Source organism: Ammospiza caudacuta, chromosome 1 (assembly GCF_027887145.1).
Source record: "Ammospiza caudacuta isolate bAmmCau1 chromosome 1, bAmmCau1.pri, whole genome shotgun sequence".
In the NCBI taxonomy this organism is placed as follows: Eukaryota; Metazoa; Chordata; class Aves; order Passeriformes; family Passerellidae; genus Ammospiza; species Ammospiza caudacuta.
In genome coordinates, this window is record NC_080593.1 from 65,404,575 (window position 1) to 65,421,637 (window position 17,063).

The 17,063-nt window shown below is 40.6% G+C and overlaps 1 protein-coding gene across 1 annotated transcript in view; it reads left to right on the forward strand.

Annotated features, from left to right (window-relative positions):
- JARID2 (jumonji and AT-rich interaction domain containing 2) overlaps positions 1–17,063 on the forward strand; it is a 211,761-nt gene that overhangs the window by 168,512 nt on the left and 26,186 nt on the right. Inside the window, exons 7-8 of the mRNA XM_058804908.1 lie at positions 7,215–7,444; positions 15,178–16,195. Of these exons, the coding sequence (XP_058660891.1) occupies positions 7,215–7,444; positions 15,178–16,195 (1,248 nt within the window). The remainder of the gene's footprint in view (positions 1–7,214; positions 7,445–15,177; positions 16,196–17,063) is intronic.

Sequence of the window (17,063 nt, forward strand, 5' to 3'; positions counted from 1 at the left end):
AATGATTGCTTTCTGCTCAGTGGGGGCCAACAATTTTTCTGGGCGAAGTCATTTGTCAATATCCTCTTCTGACGCCAATATGAGGTATTATAAGGTTGCACACCAAACTATTTGTTATAACTGAGCCTGTTGAGCCACCTCTTGGAGAGCTAACTCAATCTAGAGTGCCTGAGTGGGAATGGGAAGCACGTATAGCGCGTGGCATAGCTTGCGGCACAAGATGAAACAATTGGCTCAACTGACTTGTTGCCTTCCAACCTTACTGCTTACACAGATACATTTAAAGCATCAAATTGTTACCTTTTCACCCTCCTTTCCTAGTGCTGCTGATATGCTGCACACACATCCAGCTGTAAAAGAGCAAAGTGAAATGCTTGGCGGGAGAAGTGTTTATCTCCTGCATTCATGGGAGTGTGTAAAAGGGAGTGTGCAAGTCTTTCCAGGGTGATATTGGTTCTAAATTGCATCTCTCCACTGCTCAGAGGAAATTCCAAGTGGTAGGTAAGAGGGTAGACTTAGGTCTTTGTTCTTTTAAACCTAATTCTTTGAATTCCTCGCAACTAAATAAATTCTAGTTTGATTTCATTCTGTGGCACAATGGCAAGTTTTCTCTGCAGGCTCCTGAAGAAGAATGTTTGCAGGTGCCAAGTGTTTTGCTAGGCAGGCTGTGATAGAGAGCTGGAAGGTGGAGCTGGGAAGTTGTTGGGTTATCGGTCCCATCTCAGGAGCAAAGGAGGATAGGCATCACTCTACTTGAAAGGGCTTGTGGGCTGGAAAAGTGCCTCAGGAGGAGCAGCATACGCAGATACAGCTGTGTAGCAACTTAGACATTGCATGCAGCAGGCTGCAGTTCCTCTAATAATGGTTGGCTAATTTTCTTAGGAAGAGTGATTGGGGAATTAGATATCTCTCACACTAGCACAGCAGCTCAAGGGCAGAGAGGAGTGTGCTAGGCCAGCATACCTGGAATGTCCTGTTGTCTCTGGATGCCAGAGACAGACAATTAAGTTCTAATGTACTTATAGGAAAACAGAATTAACCATCATTATTTGTAACCAAACTTTTTCATGAAGGGCGGGTCCGGTGTCCTTAGTGGGGGTAAACCCAGTTTCAGTGTGTCAGCAAAACCTACATGGTCAGAAATGGTTTCTGGATTATGCTGTGTTTTGTTAACATGATGAGATACAAACTGCTCTGCATGCCTTTTGCCTGAAATGGGCAGGGGAGAAAATTATAGAGATGCTTCTTTTTTTTTTTTTTTTTTTTTTCCTCGCTTGGGGTTCAAATTTCAAAACAGACCTGGCAGTAGTGCATAGTAAGCAAGCATTGCTAGAAACACTATACTCTGCTTCAGTGCTGTCCTACTCACTTACCAGAAACACAGAACGTTTCACTTCTCAATTTGCAATGGATAATTTAGCAGAGTAATTTCCTTACATGTGTAGTAGTACGAAGATGAGGCAGGAAAAGATTGTAGATAGCTTTTTTCTTATTTCAGGGTATAGTTCAATGCAGCATTTCTGCATCTTGGGCTTGAATGGCACATCTTTTACATACATTACTGTTTGAGTGTGCTGTGAGAAAATTCTGGTTTATGGTTGGAGTTCTTTATTTAGTTTTGGTTTTAACTAAATTTGGTATTTGTGGGTGGGTACATGAGACAGAGCCTTAGGCTTGTACATAATTTTTAGTGAAACTAATCCTGAAGAGGTAAATATCTAGAAGAAAAATATATTTTAAAGAATGAGAAAATTTCAGGCAGAGTGCTGCAATAGTTAATGGGTAGGCAATTATTTTGATGATTTACAGCCTTTTGTTGAAAGACCATGGAACCAATAATTGTTGCAATAAACATTTTTGCACATTTAATTTTTCTGCAAAAATATGTAACACGAAAATTACCCGGTTTGCAGTAATTTGCATACTTAAATATGCAAATAAGGCACAACACATTTGGGAATTTGCGGTTTTTCAGTAGCGAGATGTATGACCTGTGGAGAAGAATAGGGGAGCTGGAAGTTGCTCAAAAAAAAAAAATTGAATTGTTATCCTGGTGCGAGACTTGTGATAACAGACAGACACTTCTTGTATGGACTTGCTGCCTAGTGAGTGACCCTTTTGATGTTGTTTGTGTCGTAATGGTTAGGTGAGAGTAATGAATTTGTGCTGAGACGAGACACTTGGTATTGAATTTTTGCAAGCGGTGGCGCGGTGTCTCATACCAATAACGCTTCTCCCGGTGGCCCAATATATTCCTGTGCGTGCAGGGCTTGAGCTGTGTTATTGATGGTGTCAAAAAACAAATTCAGTGTTACCTCGCTGCCATGGCTCTCCCGTTTGACTCCTGCTAGCGTGCAGCTATGGAAATTTTCATGCAGTGTTGTCCACTGAGAAATTGAGTGGTGTTGCATTAGGGCTTGGGAAGTGCAGAAAGGGCAATACCACATGTTTTCATATGATGTGGTGCTGGCCTTTTCTTCTGAAGTACACCTTTGCTCCTGACTCTGAGTAGGCAGAGCATGTTGGGGGGCTCCAGAAGACAGCTTCTATCCCTGGAAATGATTTATGGAAGTCAGAACATACCCAACATTTAAGGAAAACAATTGGCAGTATTAAAATACTGTGTTTTATGGAAGTATAAGGTTGTTTTGGTTCCTCTGGGAAGGGAAAAGAATTATTGCCTGGGTCCTTTAACACAGTTTGAGAGCCACATAAATGTTTTCACAGTGACTTAGAACTGAATTAAAGCCAGAGCAAGAATGTTTTTGTACAGTAACAGATACTCTGTGCCAAAAAGTTGATTAATACTACATCTCTTCCCAAACATGATGTATGTAACAACATGAGGCTTGCACTGGAATAGCTGGCTCGGGTTCACAATATTGGCAAGGCTCCCTTTTCTCCTTCTAAAAACAAAACTTCTCCCTTTCACTTCTATCTCCCCTCTGTTTTCTGGATGGTTTTATGAATGTGCAATCACTTGCTTTATGCAGTGCAAGCTCTGCAACATGCAGCACATGTGTATGTGTATGGTCCATGCCTTCATCTCCCAGCCACTGGCACACAACAAAAGGGTTCTGTACTCTGCAGTCCATACTAAACCTCCCCAGTTATCCCAAGTATAAAGCATATCAGGTGCAGGAATAACCTTCAGGAGAGCTTGGGAAACAAAGCTTTGTCCACGGAGTCAATAGCTGACTGAACCCAATCCAGTAATTCTGCTGCCTGCACAGTGAAAGCCTGATTATTGTGCATATTATAAATTAGCTTCTGAATGGTTGGCTGGCTGGATCCTGTGAAGTGTTTGTGTGCAAATTAATTTGTAGGAATACTTCCGAAAATTGCTGAAAACACATTATGTTTATCGCCCACTACCGTGTCAATTCCTGTAGTAAATGCCTAGTTAATCTCTAGTAATTGAGCACATCTGTGGCTTTACTTGACCAAAAATTTTTTTTAGACATTAGCTGCACCTAATAGAGGCACAATTTTCACTGTTTGCATTGGTTTGGGCAGGGATGAGATACCCCAAAGTCCCAGTATGGGATCCTGGGTGAATATTGGTGCCCGGGGTCTGGTTCCCCCGATGCAGGGAGCACTGTGATGCATCCATGGGGATCATGCCTGCCATAAGGTTTTACTCTGCTGCTGTAAATTATATCAGTGGTTTTAAAACCCCCAGTGCTTGTGAGTTTTGAATGTAGTGGTTCAGTTTCTTTGCATTTGATCATCCCTGCTAACCAAAAGACCCGCAAGTATTTCACTGTGGGACTCTTATTGTTTCAGTTTAATAATAATAATAGCTTTGGAGGACACAGCATTTTGAGAATAAGCATTCAAATGGATACAAGTATAATGATACCCATTTATTCTATCTGGAGTGTCTGAACACTAATAATTTACTTACACTCTTAATTACTTGTTAGTAGTGCTTCCTACCTTTAACTAAAAGCTGTTCTGGAAATACAGAGTAAGGCAGCTGCTGTATATAAAATATATATATAAAATATAAAAAAATATATGAAATAGTCAGAATTCAAGACTACACATAATTTCTGCTTCAGGAATGCAAGTTCCACCACTAGTGTAGGTTGGACTTCTTTTTTTGTCTTTCTGTCTTTTAGTGAAATTATTGCTTCAAGGGTGAAACCTTTATTGACTGCTCTTTAGTAAGGAACAAAAGTGAATGGGAACAGAACATTGGATATTGGCATGTCAGACTTATTTCTAACATGGGAGATTTTCCTGGAACACACCTCTCAAGGGTTCATAAAGCACAGCATACACCTTTCCTGATTTTCTGAGTGCTTCAGAAATATTTAGGAGTTGGCAGATGTGAAGGAGAATGCCATTTGCTGCATAAGAAGGCACAAAAGAATTGGTAATAATTTCACTGTTAAAACAAATTTGGTCTCAGTAATATTTATTGCAGAGGTTTTGGGAGTTATTGTTTTCTCTCCTTTAAAAAGTGGGTGTTGCTGGCTTATTATCAGTTACACTTCAACAACAAGATTTTTTTGAGGGGGATTGGTCTTTTTTTTCGTGATACATTTTTTCTCTTAACTGTCATACTAGCTGTTGGGGCCAGAGTTTAATTATGGATTGTACTAAATAAATTTATTGTGTAAATAACTTGCTTCAATATTTTTAGTGAGACAGGAGGAAAATCATAGTATTGGGGATTTTTTCCACCCCATAATGCTTGGCTTGCAATAGCATTTTGTAATTAATCAAGTCAGCATTTAGATAGTTGCTCACATGATGTGAATGATGTGTATGTTTGTGAATTTTTCAGAACTTACTATTGCAGAAAGGTTTTATAGCTGAATATAAAGTAGCTGGATATAACAGTAATCTAGGTGTTGCAAGAAACAAATACTGATTTTTATAGAAACTGATACCATCTGATACCATCTACTGTTTAACTGGAAGACAGTGTGGCAAAAACTGTTTTGCATCTACATCTCCCTTTGTTGTGTTTTCAGACACCAGCTTTTTAAGCTTTTCCTGTGAGACTGAACATTTTTTTCCTCCTATATTTCTCTTCCCCCTTTCAAGAATCTTACAAATTAAGACAAAAGATAATTACTCAGAGGGTAAAACTGGCAGGGTTCCCACGACACTTAAATTTAATGAGCTGTTGCATATAAAATATACCTTGTCTCATGTTTCCCTTTTTTTTTTCTTTTTTCTTTTTTTTTTTTTTTTTTTTTTTTGTGAACCTGAGAAGTGCACAATTTGGTTTTTTGGCTGTGTTTTCTGTTTTAGTAATCTTCGATTTTTAAAGTGGCAACTGATTACAGAAAATTAATCTCTCTGACTTGTATGTTTCTGTAGGAGCAGATCAGTATATACAATTTGTTCCCTTCCAAGGAAGATATCACTCTAAATGATAAAATACATATTAACAAAGCTGCCATTGGTTGTTTGTTCTATTAAAAATAAATAGTCATGCTTTGTGCATCTGTAGTGCCTTCCATCTGATGTGAGAATTCCTTCCCAAGGAGGATGAATGTATTGTCATGTACTTCCCGAGAGGGGTTGGCAATTATTATCAGTTCCATCACTGGAAATGAGACACAAAGGGTTCCGTGATTTTTGCAGATATCACTGAGAAATCCTTGGCTGGCTGGGGCAGCACCAGTTGCTCCTGAGCTCAGGAGTGACAGAACCATGGAGAAATTTGTGGTGACTCCACTGCTGACAGCTTTTCTCTCATTCTTACTACGTTTCTGCAAGTGGGAAGGAAGAGAGGAGGAAAAGCAATCACAGATTTTTCTTTTTTAAGTAATCAGCTTCAACACTTATGACTGACTGAATATGATAAGGGAACTGAAAATATGATAAGTGACCTGAAAATTAAATTTGTCAACAGTTTGCTGGGGCTCTGGCTGTGGGAAGCTGGATAGCTGCTTGGGAAGGTTTGGAGGTGCAGGGTGGGCTCAAAAGCAGCTCAGCTGCCCCTCTTCTGTCCAGCAGGATTGTGATTTTTATTACTACTCTTACTGCTGCTCCTACTGTTAATACTCTACATCTGTAGAGATAGCTAAGCTTCACAACTTAGATAAGGTGTGTGTTGTAGGAATATCACCTTTAGTGACAAAAGAAGGCTTTCATTTCACAAGAAAACAGTAACTTTGTGCATTTAGTTACTATTCCCAAACAGATGGTGTATGTTGTGTGTAATAAATAAAATGTTCACATAGTTGTGCTATTAAGTATTTATGAAGTTTCTTGTTTGCATCCTTTCCTAAACTGTCAGAGAAAGACAGGGGTAGAAATCAAGAGCAAAAGGCAGGAGGGCATTTGCCATTGTGGATGTTGGATTACAAGTCTTGGGGACCTCTGTCAAGTGCTCCACTGAAGAGGGTGCATCACTGACATGAATTCAGCACATTTCTGATTAACAAACAGAGAAATGTGATGTGATTTTTTGTTTGTTTTAGCTTCAGCTTTCCATGTTCCCTGACAACAGAAGAGCAGTGACTCTTCTTAAATAAATTCAGCAGAGAGACAGGAACAAAACTTGTTTGTATACATTCACATAATATTTATTGTACCAAAAAAAAGGTGTCTGTTCCACGCTTTCTTATCCCTTTATTATAAGGTTATGGAGCTCAGCATAGGTCCCGGTGTTACTTCATGTCACATGTTCCAAAATGGTTTTAGTATTTTCCTTTCTTTGCAGAAGTACCTTTTTCTATTTGCAGCTTGTCTGCTATAGGCAAACTGCTGTCAGTTTGATTCAGCAGTTCGGGTACTGATGAAAACAAAACATGCTTTTTCATGGAACGTCTCCTTTCTTTTACATTGGTATAAAAATAAGCCTTTTTTCTGTTTAGGTTATGTTTAGAATTCCCTCACTGCAAGAGCAAAAAAATATAATTAAAACTGTCATAAGTAAAAATCAAACTCATAATTCTAAATCTAGGTCAGTCAAAACAGTAATATACCTTGTATGTTTTAATTTGGATATTGAAGATAATGTGTGCTAACAAGCAGAGGAAATACTGTAGTAAATCTGTTCATCTAAAGAAATATGCAAAGTAGTGCTATTGCTATATTGATTTAACTTTAGATGTACAAAGGCATTCACTAAATATCCAACACTGAGAGCAGAGAAAATTGCGATTTTTTGAATGAAGTGTTTGGTCTTGCAAACTTTTTCTTTTCTTTTTTTCCCCCCTTAATAACCTGATTTTCTCTCTTCTCAGTTTTCAATGGGTCCAGCAAATCATCGAAGGAGAAAGAACCTGCTCAGAAACACAAAAGCAAAGAGGCCACCCCAGGGAAGGAGAGGAACAGCGAACATAAGGCTGAGAGTCGAAAAGACCAGGCTGCTGCTAATCACCACGCTACTACAAACACTGGCTCCTCTACGAAAGGGCTCACGGCTAACAACCACCACACTCTTCACAGATCGGCTCAGGACTTAAGGAAACAGGTAATAAGTTGTTCTCTGCTGTGGACACATGGGAAAAAAAGGCTTTTAAGGTTCGAAGCTCCTTTTTTCACTGCTTGGTGTAGATCGAACGTGGTGATCCTTGAAAGAATCCTCTGGAGCAGGAGGGAGTTAATTTTCAGTGATTAAAAGAAGGAAAAAATAAAAATTGATACATGGGAAGTCCATATAGAGCATGCTTTACAATCCTTTTTATTATCTGGTATTTTCATATGAAAGAGTAAAGTTTACATTGCTGCTTATGAAACCTTTCTGAGTGGCACTCTGTGCTGACACTGCCAAGGCCGGCAGCACATGGAAAAAGGAGCTGATCTGTGTGGCTTATCTCACTGGTGCTGTGGAGAACCTGACATTGCACTCAGGTGTCTTGGTTTGCACATGGGCAGCACAAACCTCAGAGCCTGGGAAAAATGTTTTGTCTGATGCATAAACAAGGTGCTCCAAAATATTCCCTCCTTCACAATGAAGGTACCTGGTGGGAGATGTTTTTAGAGTTCCATGTTACTTGGTTAAAAGTTAGCAAAAATATTCAGCAAGAGATTTGTCTCAACCTAACTTGAATTCAGGTGTGGAAGTTTAGCAGACCAGTGTTCCAGTGCTTGTGACTGTCCTTATCCAGGCTGGGGCTGGGTTAGCAGAGTACCTGCACCTGGGCAGTGCAGTACAGAAAGCTTGCTGCACTTCAGCCCTTTGGGGTTTTTTGAGGGGAGGTGGGGAGCAAGGGATATTGATTTGATTGGTGGTGGGTGGGGGTTTTTTTTTGGTTTGTTTGGGGGTTTTTTTGGAGGGTTTTTGTTCTTAGTTTTGCTGTTGTGGTTTTTGTTTGGTTTGTTCTGGTTTGGTTTTTATTTTTGGTTGGTTAGTTGTTTGGCAGTGAGGAATTCTCAATGCACTGATTGGAAACAGTCTTTACCTGCTGACACCTCAAGATTTTTCTTCTAAGTGGTCTGACCTGGTCTTCAGGGGAGCTGGAATTGCCATCTTGTAGAGGGCTGTCAAGGCCTTTAAATGACACCTCTGAGTCAGGCTTGCAAATTAAAAATGGCAAAAAGAAAAGCAGTGATGCTCTTGCTGAAGAAATCTTTAATGCTGTGTGTTTCAGTGGTGGTTTAAGTTCACCTGAAATGCCTCCACCAAATTTGTATTACCTTCTAAATTAGATTTGAGATCCAGAAGGCTATTCGCAGTGTGCCTGTACCTCTCTAAAACATCAATTCTTTATTCCACCATGGCAATTTGCCCTTATCTAAGCATCAGTGTGAATGTCTGCCTTCTTTTGCATCCTTTTGAATTTCTTTTTTGTGATTACCAGCATCTTATGGTCCTTGCTGTGACATCCTCTGTCATGAGCTCATGGCTTTGAACGAGTTCTCAAAACATAAGAATGCAGTTCTTAATTCTTTTAACCTACTGGAACACTGGTGTGAAATGCTTTAAAACTGTATCATCAGAGATTGGTTGGCTGAAACTTTGTGAAAGTCAACCGCTGCCTCTTCTGAACATAGTTCTGAAAGGAAAAAGACAAGTGTAGAACAGTTTTGTCCACAATCCAAGTGGTTTTGCTTCATAGAGTATTAAATGTTTTTGATTGTGTGGCACACAATGGAGAAAAATATAAAGCGATGCCGTACAAGCAGCAGTCACACCACATGGACACATCAGCAAGGGTGGTCCCCAGGGTTCAGAAAATAAGGAGAGGTTTAAGTCAAGATGATGTGGGTTTTCTTTTTTTTTTCTTCCTAAGAAATGATTAGACCTAAATTTTCTTCTGCAACCCACAGTAGCATAAGTACTTTCTTAAAAATTTTAATGAAAATATGACTCTAGCTAATTAAAGGTGGGTTATATGTTTTGCCTGACAGAAAGCCTTAGTTTTGTACACAACTTACCAGTTATGGGACATTGCTAAATTTCTCTCTGTTGTCCTGAGTCTTTGACTTTTTTCAGTATTTTCCAAAAGGAGATTTTTCTCCCAGGATGCCAGCCACATGTTCTTCCTTCTTCCACTATATTTTTGCTCTTTGATCACTGAATTTGCATAGTTTATTTTTGTGTGTTTTTGTTTTGTGAAGTCTTACAGAAAATAAAGGCAGAACACTAGAAATTGCCAGAGATGTTCTTTTTTCCTCATTTTCTATTTTGACGTCTTTCTTCTTCTGGTGTGCCCTTGCACTTGTCACAGGTTCCTTATCTCTTTTGCTTTCTCCTTTGCCGTCTTTCAAAGTCTTCCTACTTTAAAGGGTTGTGAGCAAAGGAAATGTAGTTCAATGGGGCCCTCTCTTGGCCTTAAATGGTAATTTACCTCTGCACAACTCAAGCACAGAACTGTTTTTATGAATGAATTCAAATCAGTTGCATGACTTGGATTTGTTTGGTACCAAAAGTGTTCTCAGTGTTGCTAATGTTGCTCTTATCACTGTGGTTGCCATCTAGCACATTGTTTATTTTTTTGTGTATGGTTTTGGAGGCTGAATCCTAGATGCTGTGCAAGGTGTGTACGTAGACCAGTTCAAATATAACAAACCAATTGCTGCAAGACAGTGCTGGTCCATTTTTTTTTTTTTTTTAATAAAGATAAGAAAAATTTGAAATCTATCATACCATGTTTTACTCCAGGGCAAGTGTTCAGTGAAGAAGAGAAAAGAGTGGTCTGAATATGTCAGCAAAACTAGGAACATAGCTGAAAAGCAAAGATGAGATTATTCATATCCTTAGTTTCACCTTTTGGCTCAAGACTTTGCATCATGTACAGCTAATATCAGTCACTTTATTCCTACCAGGGGACACACCTAGATGATGAATGAAAGGCTGTGGATGTTGTCCCCTGGACTTCAGTGAAGCCTTTGACACCACCTCCCACACATTTTCCAGGAGAAGCAGGCTGCTCAAGCTTGGATGGGTGCACTCTTTGCTAGGTTAAAAACTGTCTGGATGGCTGGGCCCAGAGAGTGCTGGTGAATGGAGTGAGATGCAGTTGGCAGCTGGACACCCGTGGTGCTTCCCAGGGCTCAGTGTTGGGGCCAGCCCTGTTTAACATCTTCATCCAAGACCTGGGCAAGGGGACTGAGGACACCCTCAGTCACTTCACACACAACACCAGCAGGAGCAGGAGCATTTACCTGCTGAGGGTAGAAAGGTTCTGCAGAGGGATCTGGAGAGGCAGGAGAGCTGCCCAGCAGAAAAGAACCTAGGGGCACTGTTTGACACCTGGCTGAACAAGAGCCAGTCTGTGCCCTGGTGATCAAAGGGCCAACAACAGCATGCTGGCCTGTACCAGCCAGGATGACACCTGTGTGTGTATAGAGTGGCCAGCAGGAGCAGGGCAGCGATTGCCCCCTGTACTCAGCACTGGTGAGGCCACACCTTGAGTGCTGTGTTCAGTTTTGGGCCCCTCACCTCAAGACAGACATTGAGGGGCTGAAGTGTGTCCAGAGAATGGAAATGGATCTGGGGAAGGGTCTGGAGCACAAGCCTGTTCAAGGAGCAGCTGAGGCTGTTGAGCCTGGAGAAAATGGGGTCCAGGGGTGACCTTATTGTGTTCTACCACTGCCTGAAAGGAGAGTGTAGCCAGGTTGGGGTCAACTCCTTCCTCTTGATGACAAGAGATAGGACCAGAGAAAATGGCCTCAAGTTGCACCAGGGTAGGTTTAGACTGGGTATTAGGATAAATTTCTTTGCAGAAAATGGGGGGCCAGATATTACAATGGCCTGCCCGGAGAAGTGATTGAGTCACCATCCCTGGAGGTATTTAAGAGACCGTTGGTATGGCACTTAGAGGCATGATTTATTGGTGGATTTGGCTGGACTCCATGATAACTTTGAATAAAAATTCAAAATATTGTGCTTACCATCTAAGATTGGAGGTTCTGTCTTAAAGCTGATGGTGCTCATGACATGTTTTGCTTTGAATAGAAGCTGTGAGGGTATTGCCATTTTCCATCAGCGCTTTACTGTGTTCTGTTCTCAGCCCCTGTGTCACAAGCCCTTGCTGCAGGAGTGCCCCAGGTGGCCCTTCAGACTTCTGGTCACAACTTCCTCAGAAAAAATCATCAGCAGGCTGGAATGACAAGGTGCCTCCATGCAGCCTGACTGCTCACACTGAGGTTTTGTCTTGATTATACCTGACAGCACAGTAATACAGCTATAGCCTCCTGAAACCTTCTGAAAGCCTCCTGTAGAGGAGGCTCCACAATGTCCATTGACAGCTTCTTCCAATGTTTTCCTTTTCTACTAATGAGCAAGTTTTCCTAGTTGTGCCTCAGATCATTTTAGACATTTAATGAGATTTTTTTTCTTCCTGCTTTTCCCAGTGAACATAGAGCATTTACTGTCTCTTTTCAGAGGAGCTCCTTCTGCATCACAAGACTGTTACAGAGTTGTCCCATAGTGATCTCTTTCTGAGTAAGACCAACTCCCTTGGCTTTTCAGCAACAATCTTATTTTCCAAATTTCTGAACACTTTTTGTTCTTTTAGACTTGCTCCTCTATCTAAATTTTTCTCACAGTATGGCCCCAGTGCTGGGTCCAGCTCTCCTTAGGAAAAGCCTCCTACCCTTTGCTTTCAACATCCTTAATAATAGTTCTCAGAAAGTGATTTGTGTGCTTTGTATTGCCATTGCATTTTGCAGCTCACTGCAGTCCCCAAATGTTATTCTTCCCCTACATGTATATGATTTGTGTCTCCTAAATACAGCACTTCCTCTTACTGTAGAAATGTTCTGAAATAGGTTCTTCAAGATTTTGATCTTGTCCTGTGAGTGATTACAGCCTCTTCCTTCCAGGTGTGTTTCACTATTTTACAATAATGAAAATACTTGCTAGAACCAAGGGAAAGCCAAGTCCCTGCAGAAAGATATGTGAAGTGCCCTCCTAGGACAACAGTAAACTATAGCAATGAAAACTTTTCTTGAGGATGACTTTATTTAGTCCCTCATGTTGCCACTTTAGAGTAATTATGTCTGGGATGTGTCTGATGGAATGTTCCAGGGGACAGTGACTGAAATCCTGCTTGCAGCATAGATGCTTCTTTGCCTGCTCAGCCAGGTGTCTGTTGGAAGATGATTAAATTTGATAGATTTGCTATTTGACAAAAACCTGGATAGATTTTGTTGGTTTATTTTTAACATTATTTTGTAATCATTTGTGTGTTTGTAAATTAACTGTTTGATGATTTGTTCCAAAATTATTTTAGGATTGGAAATTAGGTAGACTCTCTGTCTACCCCAGCTTATTTCCAGGAGCCATGCCCTAAGTCATTCATGTACCTTCCACCTTACTGGGGTTGCTATCCTATCCTTTTTGATGAAATGGATTATGTTCTGTACCTGATAAATATTCAGTCAGTGGCACTTCTGGTGAAGGTTAATGCAAAAGAAGCAGGAACACTTTAGTCAGGCTATTTGTTTTCCTTCCTTGTGTGGTGCTTTATCTCTTCCATTGTTTGTTATCTTGTATTTTTAAGGCATTTATATATTCTTTTCTCTTTTAGTTTCTTGCTAACTGAAGTTTCTTTAGCTCCTTGGCCCTTTTTGATTTTAATACGTGTTTTTTCTTTTTCTATATAGTTGCCCTTAGTCCCATAATTGTGTTACCACTTTCTACTATGATCATTTTCTAATTTTCCCGTCGTTAGAGAACTTTGTCAACAGCCATACTGGCCTGTGCTTTTTACCTTTCCTCTAAGTGGAAATTGCTTTGGTTTGGATTTTTTCAGGTGAATTTTTCTTTTCTTTTGTTTTGCTTCTGGGGGCTTTTTGTTCCTTTTTTCATTTTTTTAAAAGTCTGTTGTCCTTTCTCTACTGTTGTCACATTTTAGAAATGAAAACCCATTTCATGATCACTGTCACCCAGATTACCTTCCAGTTATCAATCAATTCTTCTTTATTAGTCTAGGTAACATCTTTAATCATTGTTCCTAGCTATTTATAAACCCAGGGATGTTCAATGCTTGTTGTGACTGCTGCAGGCAAGAGGCAGGGTCTCAGCAGCTCTCTACCCATGTCTGTTCTGCAGCATGAAGAAGTGCTGTACAAGTTCAATCTGGGCCTGCATTTCAAATACAGAGTACTGCTTAAATTTGAAGGGAAATGGGTAAATGCATTTCTGTTTGCAAGTGTTTGCTTTCCAGATGATACCTCATGCATCTTTGAAAAGCTCAAGGTAAAACCTCATGTCATCAGTTAACTGGATTTTCCTTAAGTGTTTCTGCCTCTCAAGCACAGGAAGGACAAGAATATGGATGGCTTTTAAAAGATCATTACTCCTGCTTCAGTTTCTGCAGTACAAAGGAGGAAATGTGCATGAACACACTCACAGACACACACGTGTATGTGTGTGTATGCAGAATCTTCAGGTTCCAGTTCCCCTTCCACAACTCACTGCATGCAAGACCATAGCACAGTATTTTCAGCCTCTATTTAATCCCTATTAGATAGTATCATTATTATATAAGTGACTGCTGTTGTTGCATTTATTTGAGAGAAGCTGCCACGCTTATAGATTTGGCAAGGATTTCAGAATCCCCCAGGAGAAAGTATTACAACTCTGCAGGAAGTGGTTTTACTCACCTGAGTACTGATAAGGGGTGATTGTACCGTATGCTTTTACTTTGAGCACTTTTATCAATGCTTCTGACTTTTGGGTGTGTTTTTCTGTGCTCGCAATCATTTAAGGAGGCAAGGAGTCAATGTTTAAAGTTGTGTAAATGCTGAAATTTGAGTTTTGTACTTGAACTTCATTTTTAGTAGTGGGGTTTAGCTTTGGCAGTGCTGAGCAATCTCAATTCATTTTGTACATGGGGATTGGTTTTGGTCCTTAACACATCTTGTAGTTAAAATACAAATTCTAGTCTCACAACTTGATTTAAATGTCTAACAGAAAGCAGCAGAGTCCAGCAATCCTAATTCCATTGATACAATATGATCTAATAGAATGTGTGCCAGCAACATTGCCCAGATACCAAACTGGAAAAAAAAAAAGCATTGTACTACTGTATACATTTTTTTTTATTTCAAATTATCAACTTCAGCAACAACATGCTGCCCAAGATTTAATATGTATGACAGACTGGATCCTTCATGGCCATGCTGATCTGTTGGGTGCATAATGTGTTCCACATATCTTTTTATATGAGTGCATGGATGGAAGGTAAATTGATTTGAATCTCGATGTGTTTTTTGCAAAAGTGCAGATGCCAGTTAGAGTAGATAATATATGTTGCCTATTTTGTCTGCTGAGAAGTAGTGAAATGTGTATCCACGTAAAGTTGGATGGGAGAGAAATAAAGTGTCTTAAGAGCCAGAAAAAGAGGTAGTGAAGGTATTAGTTTGTAAATCAGACTATCTGTGGTTCCTAATCCCATAACAGCTTTCTGGTAGACAAGGACAGGGGCAGTGCAAGCAAGGGACCTCACCCTTCCTAATGTCAGAGGCTTTGTACCCTGTGAAAGCAAGACTAGGGTCTTTCTGGTAAACTAAAAAAAAAACCAACCAAACCTTTTTTTAAAAAAAATTTGATTATTATAAATGCCTAGTCCCCTCTCTTACCTGTGTGCAAATCATTATGTGAAGATTGTGTGATGGGGCCAGGAGTCAGGACTGCAGAATATGGTTGTCCAGCAAATGGGAGACTGGGGCTGAGTGGTCATATTATTAATTTACTTTTCTGTTTTGTGTTTCCTTCCTTCTGCTCCTCCTACAACACTTCTGACAATTCAGGTTTCTAAAGTCAACGGGGTCACTCGAATGTCATCTCCGAGTGCAAATGCAGCCAGTGCCAAAAAGATGAGAGAAGTCAGACCTTCACCGTCCAAAACTGTGAAGTACACTGCAACAGTGACAAAGGGAACTGTCACATACACCAAAGCCAAGAAAGAACTGGTCAAGGAAACCAAACTAAATCACCACAAACCCAGTTCACCTGTCAACCACACAATCTCAGGGAAAATAGAAAGTAGCAATGCAAAAACCCGCAAACAGGTGCTATCCCTTGGAGCATCCAAGTCTAACAATACCGCTGTTAATGGTGTAAAAGTCAATGGCAAGTTGAACCAAAAGACATGCACTAAGGAGGTGGGGAGACAGTTGAGGGAGGGGCTGCGCAACTCGAAGAGGAGGCTGGAAGAGATGAATCACATGGACAAAATACAGTCGCCCACCAAGAGAATGAAAGGGGCCGTCAACTTGGCAGAAGCTGCCAGCAAAAAGGCAGCAGTAGAAAAGCCTTTGCTCAATGGACACCTTAGAAAGGAAGTGCCAGAGAAGAGTTTGGAAAGAAATAGGCCGAAAAGAGCCACTGCTGGAAAGAGTACGCCAGGGAAACAAGCACATGGCAAAACTGAAAATGCCTCCTGTGAAAATCGTTCTACCTCTCAAGCGGAGTCCTTGCACAAGCCACAAGACTCAATGGGAAAGCACGAAAAGGGCAGTAGTAAGTCTGGGTGGGGGATGCTGGGGGAGATTCCCATCCTTAGGCCCTCCACCAAGGAATTTCATGACCCACTGATATACATTGAGTCAGTCCGAGCTCAGGTAGAGAAGTATGGGATGTGCAGGGTGATTCCTCCTCCAGACTGGAGACCTGAGTGCAAGCTAAACGATGAAATGCGGTTTGTGACACAGATTCAGCACATACACAAGCTAGGCAGGCGCTGGGGACCCAACGTGCAGCGGCTGGCCTGCATCAAGAAGCACCTCAAATCTCAGGGCATTACCATGGATGAACTCCCACTCATAGGTAAGGGCTGTGATTCCTTGGCCTTTTGCCGCTGCTTCTAAGTATCTGTATGGACTTTATGCTCTGTTTGCCTTTATGCTTAACCATGCCCCTGCTCAGGTAACACTGCAGAGCTCTGAATCTCTCTCTTTTTCCACTGGCCAGGCACTATGCAGGTAGGTTGTCAGAGAGCTTCCAGGGTGACTTTATATCGCCATTTTCCTCCCTGTTTGACCCAGGGGAAAAAGAAATCGCTCCATGGAACCTTGGTCTGCAGATTTCAGAATCTTCTTCTTTCCCTGCTGTTTATTTATGTGGTTGTATGACTATGTATATTGATAGCCCTGTTTTAAAGGTTGTTTCAGAATATCTTTTGAACATTTCCAAAGATGTTTTCCTAACAGGTTGCAATGCTGCCAGGCTTTAATGCATTTTTCTCCCCGCCTCTTCCTTTAAAAACATTTAACCAAAGGGGAAAGAAAATATCTCAGAACTGACTTGTGTTTCGGTACTCAGACACTTAAAATCACAAATTTGCAGTGACCTGCTGACATTTAACAGCCATTAAGTGTCAAGAATAGGCAGTAAAATGTAGTTGATTGCAAAATGGAGGTTTCATTATTTCTCCCAGCAGGTGTCTGCCAGGGCTAATGCCTGAGTGAGAATCACTTATTTAACAGAATTCTTGGTTTATGGTCTGCTGTCAGATATGACACGTGACAAAAATGTGACAATAGTTTGTAAAAACATGACAACAGCAGCATACAAATGAACTATTGGATGAGCTACTTCCATCTCTACTGCCTTTGCAGACACCACATAGTAAGAAACCCGTGTTTTTATTTTTTCTAAGTTCTTCCCTTTGTTTTTGAGGTGTTTTGAGTCACAA